Source organism: Chiloscyllium plagiosum, unplaced genomic scaffold (assembly GCF_037043375.1).
Source record: "Chiloscyllium plagiosum isolate Xiang-an unplaced genomic scaffold, Cpla_swu_hap1 HiC_scaffold_24, whole genome shotgun sequence".
In the NCBI taxonomy this organism is placed as follows: domain Eukaryota; kingdom Metazoa; phylum Chordata; class Chondrichthyes; order Orectolobiformes; family Hemiscylliidae; genus Chiloscyllium; species Chiloscyllium plagiosum.
The window spans coordinates 40842444-40855862 of record NW_028270162.1 but is presented as its reverse complement, the minus strand read 5'-3'; the positions used below and the strand labels follow the sequence as shown (position 1 = coordinate 40855862).

The 13419-nt window shown below is 36.9% G+C and overlaps 1 protein-coding gene across 2 annotated transcripts in view; it reads left to right on the top strand.

The window, feature by feature from the left end:
- Window positions 1-13419, top strand: part of LOC122562734 (mediator of RNA polymerase II transcription subunit 13-like) — a 237283-nt gene that overhangs the window by 154109 nt on the left and 69755 nt on the right. For both annotated transcript variants that reach the window (XM_043715858.2, XM_043715857.2), the window contains exons 5-7: window positions 5164-5309; window positions 7239-7430; window positions 10372-10557. In XM_043715858.2, coding sequence (XP_043571793.1) covers window positions 5164-5309; window positions 7239-7430; window positions 10372-10557 — 524 coding nt within the window. The remainder of the gene's footprint in view (window positions 1-5163; window positions 5310-7238; window positions 7431-10371; window positions 10558-13419) is intronic.

Here is a 13419-nt window from a genome sequence, read left to right as displayed (position 1 = left end):
AACGTTTCTTGCGTAGTATTAGATGCCCAACAAGCAGTTTTGACAATTTGGTGTAGAAGATTAGTTTTACCACTGTTTCAGTGTTCAGTGATCTTACTACTTCAGAATGAATGAAACACCTTAACATCTTACATTTTTGAACAGCCTACATAAATGCATATTATTGTTAAGAATGTACCTCGTCAGACAATTCTATGCTAAAATTAATAGACTAGGACAAACTTAGATGGCTTCACCTTTTGCCTGGTATTGCATTTTTAAATGACTGAAAGTAAGGTGACATGTGACCATGTTAAATATAATTTTTTAAACGCAGTTCCTAATGTATGATCAAGCAAGATTTATAGATTTGCGTGAAAATAGCTAAGCCTAGTTTTGCTCCGTTATATTAGCTATGCTTTTATTTCAGTCTCTTTGTTTCTTGCTCATTTTTGATACTACTGATTTCCAAAATGTTCCTGGAAAAAAGAATGAGACCAATGCACTTCGATTATTGCTCAACTAAATTTAACTCTAGTTTTCAAAGAAAAGGAATAAATAATCTGTAAAGAAGCTACGTTCCCTTTAGGTGGACACACACAGCCAACAGTTCTTACTGCAGTTACTTTTCTGTTTCATCATTAGTAACATGGTGAATAACATTGCCTGTTGCTATGAAAGCAAACCTTTGAGTATTGTGTATAAAATGCTTTTGTGATCTTTTCTGCTGTGTTTTGGCACTGAAAACTTCAAAGTCTTGTGGATGCATGAAATGAATGATTTTCAGCAAAGGAATAGCAACAATTTGTGGGGGTTTTTTTTAGTAGGCAATGCATTTTAATACCTCAAAGAGCAAAGAGATAGCAATTTGGGAATGTCTTAAAGGACACAAATGTAATAGAAGCTTGTTTTTCTCTCCCTCATTCCCCCATAGTCCCAACTCCACCAGTGGTGGAGTGATGAAAATGAGCACTTGATATTGGATTTAGATTACTGAAAATTTTTTAAGTGATATGGGGCTGGAGAGGGATTTGAAAACATGAATGAGAATTTTAAAAACATCCTTAGACAGCACCTTTCAAACCCATAACCATTTCTATTTAGATGGACAGGGACAGTAGATTCTTCAGAACACTGCCATTTGCAAGTTCCTCTCCAAATCACTCACCATCCAAACTTGAAATTGCATCGCTGTTCTCTCATTGTTACTGGGTCAAAACCTCTCTCTAATGACATTGCAGCAGTTCAAGAAGGCAGCTCACCGTCGCCTTCTCAAGGGCAACTAGGGACTGGCCAGCCAGCAAGCCCCACATTCCGAGAATGAATAATAAACTAAACAAAATCTGGAACCAGCTTGCTTATTTTTCTCCATATAAATTGAAAGATGAATTTCAGTGTTATAGTATCATGCTGCAGCATAATGGGTAGTTCGTGTGAAAATGTTCAATGTGTACAAATAATACGTATCTCAGGAATTGGTTAGCTCAGTTGGCTAGATGGCTAGTTTGTGAGGCAGAGTGATGGCAGAATTGAACCCACACTGTTAGCTTTGGTTGAAGGGCTCTCCTTCTCAACTTCTTCCTTTACCTAAGATGTGTGGTTAAACCATGACCAGTCATCTCTCCAAATGAGAAAGTAACCCCATGGTCCAGTAGGACAGTGGCAACTTTACTGTTACCTGATAAGTGAATGGTGACCCTGAAGTGTAATATGGTTAACTTTTTGCCTTTTTTCAAAAACTGCATTTTTTTTTCTCCCTCGTTGTACTCTGGGCACCTCCAACCCATTTTCATTTCTCTAAATTAAACTCAAATGTGTGGAAATTAATTTCAAACTAGTTCTGAGTTAATTTGAGGGTTTAGCTCTGTAAATAATGCAACCAATATTCAGATCAAATTTTCCATTCACCTTTTGATGATGTAACATTATGGAATCTAAGTCTTATGAAATTAGTGTGGTCACTTTATTAAGGAAGTAAGATTAAATTGTACTTTTAAGACAAAACAGATCCATTTCATTGTTTTTAAATGAATTCAATATGATGGTTAATTTGACTGCTTGTGAATTTATTGCATCTAGAATATGCTAAAGATGACAAGATATAAATTGGACTTATTATCAAATATGGGTTAGCTATAGTTGACATTTACTGAATAAATTTTGTAATGAATAAAAATTGTTAATAATTCAAGAAAAATAAATGGGTTTACAAAATCTAAATACCTCTCCTGGTTTTGTCTTATTAATGTATATGTGGCATTGTGTGTGTGAATGTTGTTTCATCATTGGCAATAAACTATTTGCAAAGCTTCGTCAAGGTGCACACTAAATTCCTTTCACTTAACAAAGTCTTACTTCTCAGTGCTGTAGTGGAGTTTCTGGGCTTCAAAGCAAATACTGGTCAATTTGGAGTTGCGGGACTGAATAGTCTTTCTGTATTTGAGAAAATTTTTGATTTAGTGCATTAGATTTTGCTTATTTTTTAAAAAGCTCTTACTACAAAAGATAATATTACAGGTGTTGACTGATATTCTCAGATTTAATATAGGTTTAAATAAATTGATGCATAGCCATGGTCATTATGGCACAGAAAACCATTTGCCCCATCAAGGCTAAATTATATTGGTGCTCAATATTAGAGTTTTTGGGGGCAGTTTTTTAAGATGCAGTTTTGTTTTAAAAATCAAACTGTATCTTCCTGATTGTGTTTCCATTATGGATGTTGGAACGCTGCTAATCGATGAGAGAAAATCCAGAACAACTTGGTGCAATTCAGGGCAGTAGGGTGGTGCAGACATTGTATTTGTGAACTCATATTGTAGGGAAATGATTTTTTTCAAGTGCATCAATTATGCCTAAAATGAAATAAAACTGGAGATATTTGATGCACTTAATTTCAGGTCACTGGCTTTTCACCAAAAGTAGAAAAGGTTAGATGTCAACAGGAGTTACACAACTACAGAGAAAGAGAAGGAACAAAAGGCCTTTGTTAGGGTGGAGGGCAAAAAGTGCCAAAGCAAAGATGGTGCAAGACAAAACCAGATTCTACTCAGAGGTAAAGAAACAAAAAAGGAGTCTGGAAAAGGTGTAATTGGCAGTGGTGCAGTATTACCAGTAACAACTAACTGGGTTTTGGGGTGGGGTTGCACCGGAGAAAAAGAACTGAAGCAGTAAGTACGTACTTTAAGGAAAAATTAGACATGTTTGGGACAGTGATGTCCAGCTAATGCAGAAGGGGAAAGATCATCAGGCGTTCTTTTATAGACCGTGGAGAAATATCGTTAAAGGGTGATAATTTTGAAAAATTTGTGAAGTTGACTAAAAGAAGAGTTCCTGTGTTTATTTCACTAATTTCAATACTGTGAATCTGCCATTTTGGTTTTGTAAAATAAATAAACCATTTTATATTTTATAAGGGATTAGAATATTGTGCCAAAAAATTCATGAACATTGCATAGTGTTCACATTTTTAAAATGCTTGAAATCTTATGTAGCTGGGGACTGATGAAAGATAAATCAGTGCTAAAAAGAGAAAACTTATTGACTGCCATTACGAAGTAATGGTAACAAGCAATTTTGCTAATGTGTGATATACTAGAAATTTGTTCAGTTCTGGAGTAACAGTAATTTATGATTTTACTTAACTGTTTTGAATTAGATTGTGTAGCTGTATATTTATATTGATCCAGAGCTGTGATTATTGACTTGCTAAGGTAAACCACTTTGTTGCATTATTGTGTGTGGCTAGATGCATAATAATATAATATGTCCATATAACACAATATTTTAAAAGATGTGTCTTGCTTTTTTTTAAATAACATTTGTAAAATGAACATTATATATCAATGTATACATATTGTAAGTATTTTGAATTTAAGTACTCCATCAAAATGGATTTTTAAAAATGTCAATCCAGTTCACCTCCAGGAATAAGCCTAATAATTATGTATCAATGTAGAAATAGTTAATGACAGGTTTGCTTGCTTTCATCGTTATTTACAAAATGGCAGGGCTAAGCTGGAAATTGGCATGAAATTAAGGAACGTTATGTCTTCCTGCACCCTTGTTGACTTGCTTCCAGATAAATCCTTTAAATGTCATGCCAGTCTTTCTTTTGATCTGCCAAGGCAAAAATTGTGTTGACTATTTTGGCAGCAAATTCTACACATGATACATTAAATGCAACTTTGCACATCTATAGCGTGGTTCTGAGTTAAAATTCCTTTTGGCTAGAAGTTGTTTTGAGTACATTCAGTGTAGTTTTATTATTCACCGAAGTCTAATTCTACTGTTATTTCCAGCAAGGTTGGCATGTACATTGTGAACAGTCACTCTTAACAGACGACATTCAATCCAACCCCGTAGAGGACTGCAGTAAATCTGTCATTTTGAATGAGACAAATTGGCACCTGTTCTAAACATTTTATATAGTTGTGGAATTTGAGACTTTGCCAGAACTGATGAACAGGCGATTCGGAAACCTAGATTTTGAGTTCCAAGCACAGTTGTAAAGCAACCTCCAAGATTTAAAAATAAATCTTAAGTTTTGCTTTTTTGATAGCAAGACTTAAATGTCAGAATTGGCTATATAGAGCTGTATTTACTACTGAGCTACAGCTCATCTTTGTGCACTGCAAACAAAACTGATTTAGTACAAGATTTTTAGGATGTATGCCAATTCCATTCTACAAGCATCCGTGGTGATCTGCTTCAGTTTTTACCTGTGGAAATATCCTTAACCGAAAAGGTGCATTGCTCATTTTTAGGTTTTAATTTCCCTTCGGCTGCAATTGAATAAATTATCTGCAGCATGTAAATGTGTAAAAGATGACTTTAGAAATTTCATTTTAAAACAACGTCACTTTCTTGATGGTAAGCAACTTATAAACTTGCCTCGTGTTCTGTATTTGACTTGACGCCTGTATAGGAACTTTGAAACCGTGCCTAGATTTTTACTGGATCACAGACTTTCTTTGCATTGATCGTGGGTTATATGAGACTCTCTTATGTTCTTATTCCTCTCTGGTTCTCTCTTTTATTGCGTTAACTTAGGAACTATAACGGTCCTCCATTTCTTTATAGCATTTCTTTCTCCATTTACCATTACTTATTTCCTTTTGTTCTTGTAAAAATAAGTATTAAACAATAATAATGTGTATTGATTTCTCTTACGTTCTTTCACAGTGAACACCTTTCCTGTTCCTTTACCTTCTTTCTGCATGGAGAGAGCAATGTCTGCACAAGTGTTGAAATTGCCCAACATCAACCTGTGTACCTTGTCAATGAAGAGCACATCAACATGGCACTATCATCAGCCTCACCTTTCCAAGGTTGATTACTGCACTATTTTACTGTAACACATTAAGTTCAGCCTTGCAATCTGTTTGTGATAACAATTTACAGATATTTATGCTTTTTTGTCATTTTTTAAGATTGATGTAGAAGTTTGAACTAAAGTTAGACTCAAAGTTACATGTTGAATATTTTGTGCAGTTCAGAGGTCTTGCTTCTCAGATGCATGCCTATTTTCCTCCTTTAAAACTTTGTGCTGTATTTGACTTCATGCTATACTCAGGGAGCAGAGGAGGCTGGGTCATCAATTATATTCATGTTGAGTTAGATTTTTGAGTAACAAGCGAATCAGAGTATATAGGTAGATAGAAAAGTAGATATGAGATGACAATCCCATCAGCCATGTTGTTGAATGATATAGCAGGGCATGAATGGCCTTTTCCTGATAATTGATATGTTCATATTTATGTTTAAGCACAGTGCATTAGCATTGTATGCTGAGTGTAAATCTAATAGCGTTTATGTAGTTGTAGAATGAGATTCCAAGGGTTTCACAGTCTTTGTCTAAAGTAGAGACCATGCCAAACAAGGAGATGGAAGGATGACCAGAAACTTGTCTTCGGCTCTTTTAAGGAGGGAGAAAAGGACAAACTGAAGGGGGAGCTTTTAGGCAGAGAATTTTAGATGTTTCTGCTTCCGCCAGTATTTTGAGGTGTTGGAGGGAAATATACAAGAGCCCAATGTCAGAAGAGGAGTGAATTAAAATTGAGAGCATAAACAAAATAGATCACTGGAGAAACACAGCAAGTCTGGCAGTTTCTATGGAGAAAAAGAGACAAAAGGTGTGGCACTGGAAATGCATAGCAGATCAGGCAACATTCGAGAAGCGGGAAAGTCAACATTTCAGGCATAAGCCCTTCATTAGTTCTGATGTCCGAAACATTGATTCTCCTGCTTCTTGGATGCTGTCTGATCTGCTGTGCTTTTCGAGCGCCACACTTTTTGTCTCTTATCTCCAGCAACTGCAGTCTTTACTTTGTCCTCCACTATGAAGAGAAAGCAGAGTTAACGTTTCAGGTCCAGTGACCCTCCTTCAGAACTGGAGAACTTCATTGGATCTGAAATGTGAATTCTGCTATTTCTGCACAGATGCTGCCAGTTTTGTGTTTTTCCTGCAAATTCTGTTTTAGTTTGATTCCCAGCATCCAAAGTTCTTTGTTTTTGTTTTTAATGTTGAGAGCATGACCAGGTGAAACTAGCATGGGATCTTAATAGATTCAAATTTTTAATTTTGAAGTATAGAACTGGGAACCTTGTTGCTGGAAAAGATGCAGACAATAAGTTCAATAAGAGTCTAGATTAGAGTGGTGCTGGAAAAACACAGCAGTTCAGGCAGCATCCGAGGAGCAGGAAAATCGACGTTTCGGCCAATAAGACAAATGGAAGGTTGGATCAAAGTGGAATGGGTTTGCATACATTTGTAAAATGGCTGAAGAAGTTAGGTGGTGTTTGCAATAGAGCAAATGTTCAGAAGCTTCTTTAAGATCACTTAACAAACCAAGGTTGTGAATAGCCTTGCTCAAACTGAGACAGTGGCCGAGGAAAGATATTGATGCCAAGGATTTGATGATTTATTTCAGGGTATAGGAGGTTTTAGTCCTGTTAAAATGGTCATTGTAGTGTGATAGAAACATGCTGCATGTATTTGGTCTTCCTGCTAAATCCAGATTCAGTGGTGGTACCTACAAAAACCTTTTTGTTTTTGAGAGTTAAGTGGGTCACCTGAATGTAGTTTTAGAATGACTTTTCTTAAGCTTTGAAAACCAGACTTCAGTCTCATGCTGCAAATTTCTGGACTATTTTGAGCACTCGTCCACGATTCTCAAAAAAAAGCTTGATTAGGCATCAATAACAAAAGATTACGATTTTTCTGGAAAAACGTTCAAAATATCATCTGCTTTTCACAGTCATCATTAGTCCGTTTGGGCTGAATGGCACACTTACAGGCCAGACATACAAGATGTCTGATCCAGCTACAAGGAAATTGATTGAAGAATGGCAATACTTCTATCCAATGGTACTGAAAAAGAAAGAAACAAAGGAGGAAGAAGAGATGGATTGTGATGATGACTTCCCTGTAGCTGTTGAGGTTATTGTAGGTGAGTGTGGAATAGTGTTACTAATGCAATGTCCTTTCAAGACTATTTAACTGTGTGTATAGTTAAAGGATTGCATTAATGCAATTTCTGTTCACTGTTGAATATTACAGCCATCGTTGTTCAACCACCTTTCACTTGTCACGGGCATAATTTTTGATAATACAGAAAGCTCTCTGTTTGCATTGTTGTGGCAAACAAAGGTCTATGTTGAGTGTCTCTTTAAAACAGCCTAGTTACTTTGGAATCATAAAACCAAGATTCCTCTTGTATTGAAAAAAGCTTTTATCTTCTGATTAGTTACAAATTCCATACAAAAATTTAAGTATTAAGTAATTTTACTCCTCAATTTTAATCAACTACAGTTAAGTAAACTAACTTTTCTTAAAAAAAATTAACTGGAATTTTCACTGCGCTTTAACCCTGGGTCTTTGGTCAAATCTGGGATTAAATTTATGGGCAGCATCATGAGCTGCTCAATTCTTGTTTAAATAAGTTTTGATTGCCTCATTGCATTGTCCCATTGAGAAAAACAAGTATTTTTAACGAAAAAATGTTTGCCAAATCAAATAACACACACACTTCCCATTCTTATCCAAATTTGGCCTTGTGCTTCTTAAAAGTGAAAACTTAGTTGTCAGATCTCTCTTAGCCTCTGTGAATTATTCACATTTTCCACATATTTTAAAACAGAACTTTGATAATATGCAAGATTAAAATTAAGTAATTGTGCAACATATTATCGCTTTGCAATAATAATAAGTCACGGCTCATTATGATCAACAGTTTAGTAGTAACCTGTGGCTGCATGCACACACAAAGAGAATGTTTTGAGTACTTTGTATTTGATCAGTCATCAAGTCAGAATTGATAAGATGTAATCCTTCTGTAACTTGAATACTCACAAACCGTTTCTGTTTATGTTAATAGCTTTTATGGCTTTTGAGCATGATGCATGCAAGATCTGCTTAAAAACAGTTGTGATGAAACTGTGCATTTTGTCTTGTTTGTGCTTTTGGCTGAAAAGAATGATCAATTACTTTCACTACGACTTGTATAGTAGCACCCCTATAACTGTTAGACTGAACTCCCTTCAAATGTATTCAGAGATTGTCTGGACTCTAACTTTTATCTTAAAGGCAAATGTAAGGTGCTGTGTTTTAGGTGTCATTCAATTGGTTTCACTACTTGACTGAAAGCAAAGCGCACTTTACTCTGAGGAAGGGTCACCGGACCTGAAAGGTTAATCCTGATTTCTCTTCACAGATGTTGCCAGACCTGCTGAGCTTTTCCAGCAATTTGTTTTTGTTTCTGATTTACAGTATCTGCGGTTCTTTTGTTTTACTCCTATCCTATACTTAAAAGATAGAAGGATTACAATTTTTAACTATTATTCTGTTAAGTTTTCCAATAGATTATTTAGCTAATAAATGGCAACTGTTCCAATGTCGTAACATGCTGTAAACACACCGTTGGAAAAGGTAAATTTTGTCAAATAGATTGTCTCACATGTAATGATTCTCCAATCCAGGAGGAAAGAGCATCAAGACAAAATTCTGGCAGAGAGAAAGAGAAGTCAAGCTTTTAATTGTAAACAAGAAATGTATGCCAGCTTTGAAACCCCAATAACTACTGAAAGTTAACTTCTGTGGGAACCTGCCTCTACCCATTCATGCTGCTTCACTTGCTCCAACCTTTTAAAATAAAAATTCGAGGTGCCTCAAGTTTGCTTTATTGGCTTGGAACAGATTGCTTGGGGCCTCTGTCTCAAGATCGCTTCATAAAAGAAAACCAAGACAAAACACACTTCTTAAATGCCATACTGCCGTTACATAATGAAAAATGCGTTTCGAGAAGATTTGTAGCTCAGGTTGAGGTTCTGGATATACGTTTGCTCACTGAGCTGGAAGGTTGGTTTTCAGATGTTTCGTCACTATACTAGGTGAGCCTCTGGATAAAGCCCTGGTGGCATGGCCTGCTTTCTATTTATATGTTTCGATTTCCTTGAGTTGGTAACGTCATTTCCTGTTCTTTCTCGGGGGTGGTAAAAGGGATCCAAGTCAATGTGTTTGTTGATAAGAGTTCTGGTTGGAATGCCGTGCTTCTCTGAATTCACGTGCGAGTTTCTGTTTGGGTTATCTTCCTCATCTCTATGTAAGGATACTAGCGAGAGTGGGTCATGTCTTTTTGTGACTAGTTGATCATGTATCGTGGTGGCTAGTTTTCTGCCTGTTTGTCCAATGTAATGTTTGCTACAGTTCTTGCAAGGTATTTTGTAAATGACATTAGTTTTGCTTGTCTGTATAGAGTCTTTCAAGTTCATTAGCTGTTGTTTTAGTGTGTTGGTGGGTTTGTGGGCTACCGTGATGCCAAGAGGTCTGAGTAGTCTGGCAGTCATTTCTATGATATTTTTGACTTTGGGGAGAGTGGCTAGGATTTCTGGACATTTTTTGCCTGCATGTTGAGGTTTATTGCTGAGAAATCGGTGGACTGTGTACATTGGGTACCTGTTCTTTTTGAATACACTGTATAGGTGATTTTCCTGTGCACTGCATAGTTCCTCTGTGCTCCAGCGTGTGGTGGCTCGTTGGAATAATGTTCTGATGCAGCTTCGTCTGTGGTATGGTGTGGTGATGAAACATCTGAAAACGAACCTTCCAGCTCAGTGAGCAAACTTACATTCAGAACAAATAATATGCATACTTTTGAAATTACTTCTATTTTGATTGTTTTCAAAGCTTAATCCTCTAATGTATATAATTTCTTATGAAATGAAGGTGCTTTAAGAATTGAAAATATTTTACTTTTAGCCAAGAAAAGGGGGAATATTCCTTTTTCTGTGAATCAAATGTATTACCTATTATGTTCAGATGAAGTTGCACTGTGATCTTCCAGTGAATAGCTTTAGCGCTTCTTCATATTATTTGTTTTTGCGTTTTTGTAGGTGGAGTGAGAATGGTATACCCATCAGCTTTCGTGTTGATTCCTCAGGGGGATATCCCTGTAGTTTCAAATGCTGCTAATGCAGGAGGCCATACAAATCCAACACAAGGATCAGTAAGTGTGAAGGACACCTTAAGTTGTGGATTGCCACTCACACCACCCACCTCTCCTGAGCAGGCCATAATAGGTATGTTTTGCATGCATAATTAGTGAAATTAATTATCTTAACTTCAGTGATTTATACTTTGTAAAACAATTATTGTGTGATAAAATCTAATATCATCCAGCAGATGCATATTAAATGTTGTTGAGTTCTGTGCCTTTGATTTTTGAGTTCAGTGATCTACTTTGGTGTCCAATACTTGTCCAAAATATTCCTATCGGGAATGTATTTTCATTTTTCTTCTTTTCCCCCCAGTTCTGTTTATAAGCCATTTTGTAGATTTATGCAATGTCTCTTCATAATTATCTTTCTTTATAGACTAACTTTTGTTATCTTGACCATAATTTTTATTTTGAATGTCTATAAACAGATCTAACAAAAAATTGTTTTCCTGATTGAACCCATATTTGATGTTATCACATGTAGTTATTCAGTTTTAATTGTGTGTTGGATTATAGAAACCATGATCACTGGTGCGTCCTTTACCCTATAAAATAAAATCGCAGGATTTGTTTGGAGGGTAGGGGGATGAGTTTTATTTGTTATACGTGGTGCAAGGTTTCAGTATTTGCAGAGTACAGAGCAAATAATTCATTTTGTAAGCATTTTGAAGTAATAACTTTAATCATTTCTGCATTTCTCTTTCCCTCCCATCCCCACTTTGTGAAATTTTAATGCAGTTCATTCGACTGTAGCAAGCTACGTAGATGAATAAATGCCAAAGGTTTTGGACAGTTTTAGCCAAGTTTATTAAATGGTCATAAGTATTTTGGGGTTTGACTAAATAAATATTTAGGTCTGTCGCAAGATGTGTATATTGATTTATTTGATCTTAATGCTCTGAAAGTTGCTCTATCGTGATTCAAGAGGATGTGCCATTGGTGTTTTGTTTTCTTGATTTGTCTTTTTTCCCCATCAAGTACAACATCTGTTTTTCATCTATTTGTATTTACCATGTGATACAAAAATAAGTGCAAAAATTATCATTTCAATGTGACGACATTGTCTTAAATTGTGAAATTCTTCCAGTGAATTTTAATCTCTAACTCCTTTAATGGATGTTAGGTGATAGAAACTGCACATTTTCTAACATTAAATCGTTTATAAAGTGTTGAGTAAAATATGAAAGTAGAGACCCCTCTGTGTTTGGAATCATTCTGTAACTTGATGAACTGTTCAAACTTATCCATTAACAAAACTGACATAATATTTTAATCTCTTTGAAAAGTTGCTTTTAATAAACCAGAGACATTTGGGTATTTGACTAAACAATTTAGTATCCTGTATGAGTATTACCCCTATGCCAAATCTAACCTTTTAAGAAAAACTATTGAGGAGAAAGTGAGGTCTGCAGATGCTGGAGATCAATGTTGAAAATTTATTGCTGGAACAGCACAGCAGGTCAGGCAGCATCCAGGGAACAGGAGATTCGACGTTTCGGGCACAGGCCCTTCTTCAGGAATGAGCAGAGAGTGTTCAGCAGGAGAAGATAAAAGGTAGGGAGGAGGGACTTTGGGGAGGGGCGTTGGAAATGTGATAGGTGGAAAGAGGTCAAGGTGAGGGTGATAGGTCGGAGTAGGATGGAGGCGGAGAGGTCAAGAAGAAGACTGCAGGTCAGGAAGGCGGTGCCGGGCTGGAGGGATTCGGCTGAGACAAGGTGGGGGGAGGGGGGATGAAGAAACTGGTGAAGTCCAAGTTCATCCCCTGTGGTTGGAGGGTTCCCAGTCGGAAGCTAAGACGCTCCTCCTCTGACCGTCGCGTTGTTGTGGTTTGGCGGTGGATGAGTCCAATGACCTGCATATCCTCGGTGGAGTGGGAGGGGGAGTTGAAATGCTGTGCTACAGGGTGGTTGGGTTGGTTCGTCCGGGTGGCCCAGAGGTGCTCTCTGAATCGCTCCGCAAGTAGGCGGCCTGTCTCCCCAATATAGAGGAGGCCACACCGGCTGCAGCGGATGCAGTAGATGATGTGGGTGGAGGTGCAGGTGAATCTGTGGCGGATATGGAAGTTTCCTTTGGGGCCTTGGAGAGAAGTGAGGGGGGAGGTGTGGGCGCAAGTGTTGCACCTCCTGCGGTTGCAAGGGAAGGTGCCGGGAGTGGAGGTTGGGTCGGTGGGGGGTGTGGATCTGACAAGGGAGTCGCGGAGGGAGTGGTCTCTACGGAAAGCTGATAGGGGAGGGGAGGGAAATATATCCTTGGTGCTGGGGTCTGTTTGGAGGTGGAAAACTATTGTCAATAGCACTGAGAGTTGTTAACAATGTTTATATAAATACACAATACCTGACTTTACTGATGCACTAAGACGGTCATTTAAAAATATAACTATTTAAGTATTATCTATTTTCTTCTATCCTGTCGCCATGTTTAAAATAAAGTACATTAAACTGTTTGTCCTCAAAATCTGTATTTTAAAAAATGCAAGTTGAGGCAAATACTTTAATTGGCACATCTTAAAAAGAAGAATCTATTGAGTATATTCAGTTTTTTTTTCTGAACTTGGTGCACTGTAAACATTTGATTAAAAATAACTCCAGAAATAGCAGTGACCTGTATCCTTTAATCAGCTTTTTGGAATTACTGCGCAAAAATGGGTTGGCTTCATTCAATTTTGAACTCTGAGCTCCCCCTACTGATATTATCTGGCAATTGCAGGTTTTTAGAATGTCTTTTGGTGTGGAAATTGGACAAATTGCGTTTGACTTGCACTTTTCATTTAGAATACTTTCTTCATGTATACTAATAGTTTTTATTTCTATGTTTCAACTTGCAAATTGAGCCATGCTGAATGCAAAATATAGTTACATCAATGCCAAAGTGGTCCAATTAATCAGCAGCTAAATTCTGTAATGCCATAAATAAATAATTCTACAGAATGGCAATTAATTATGGA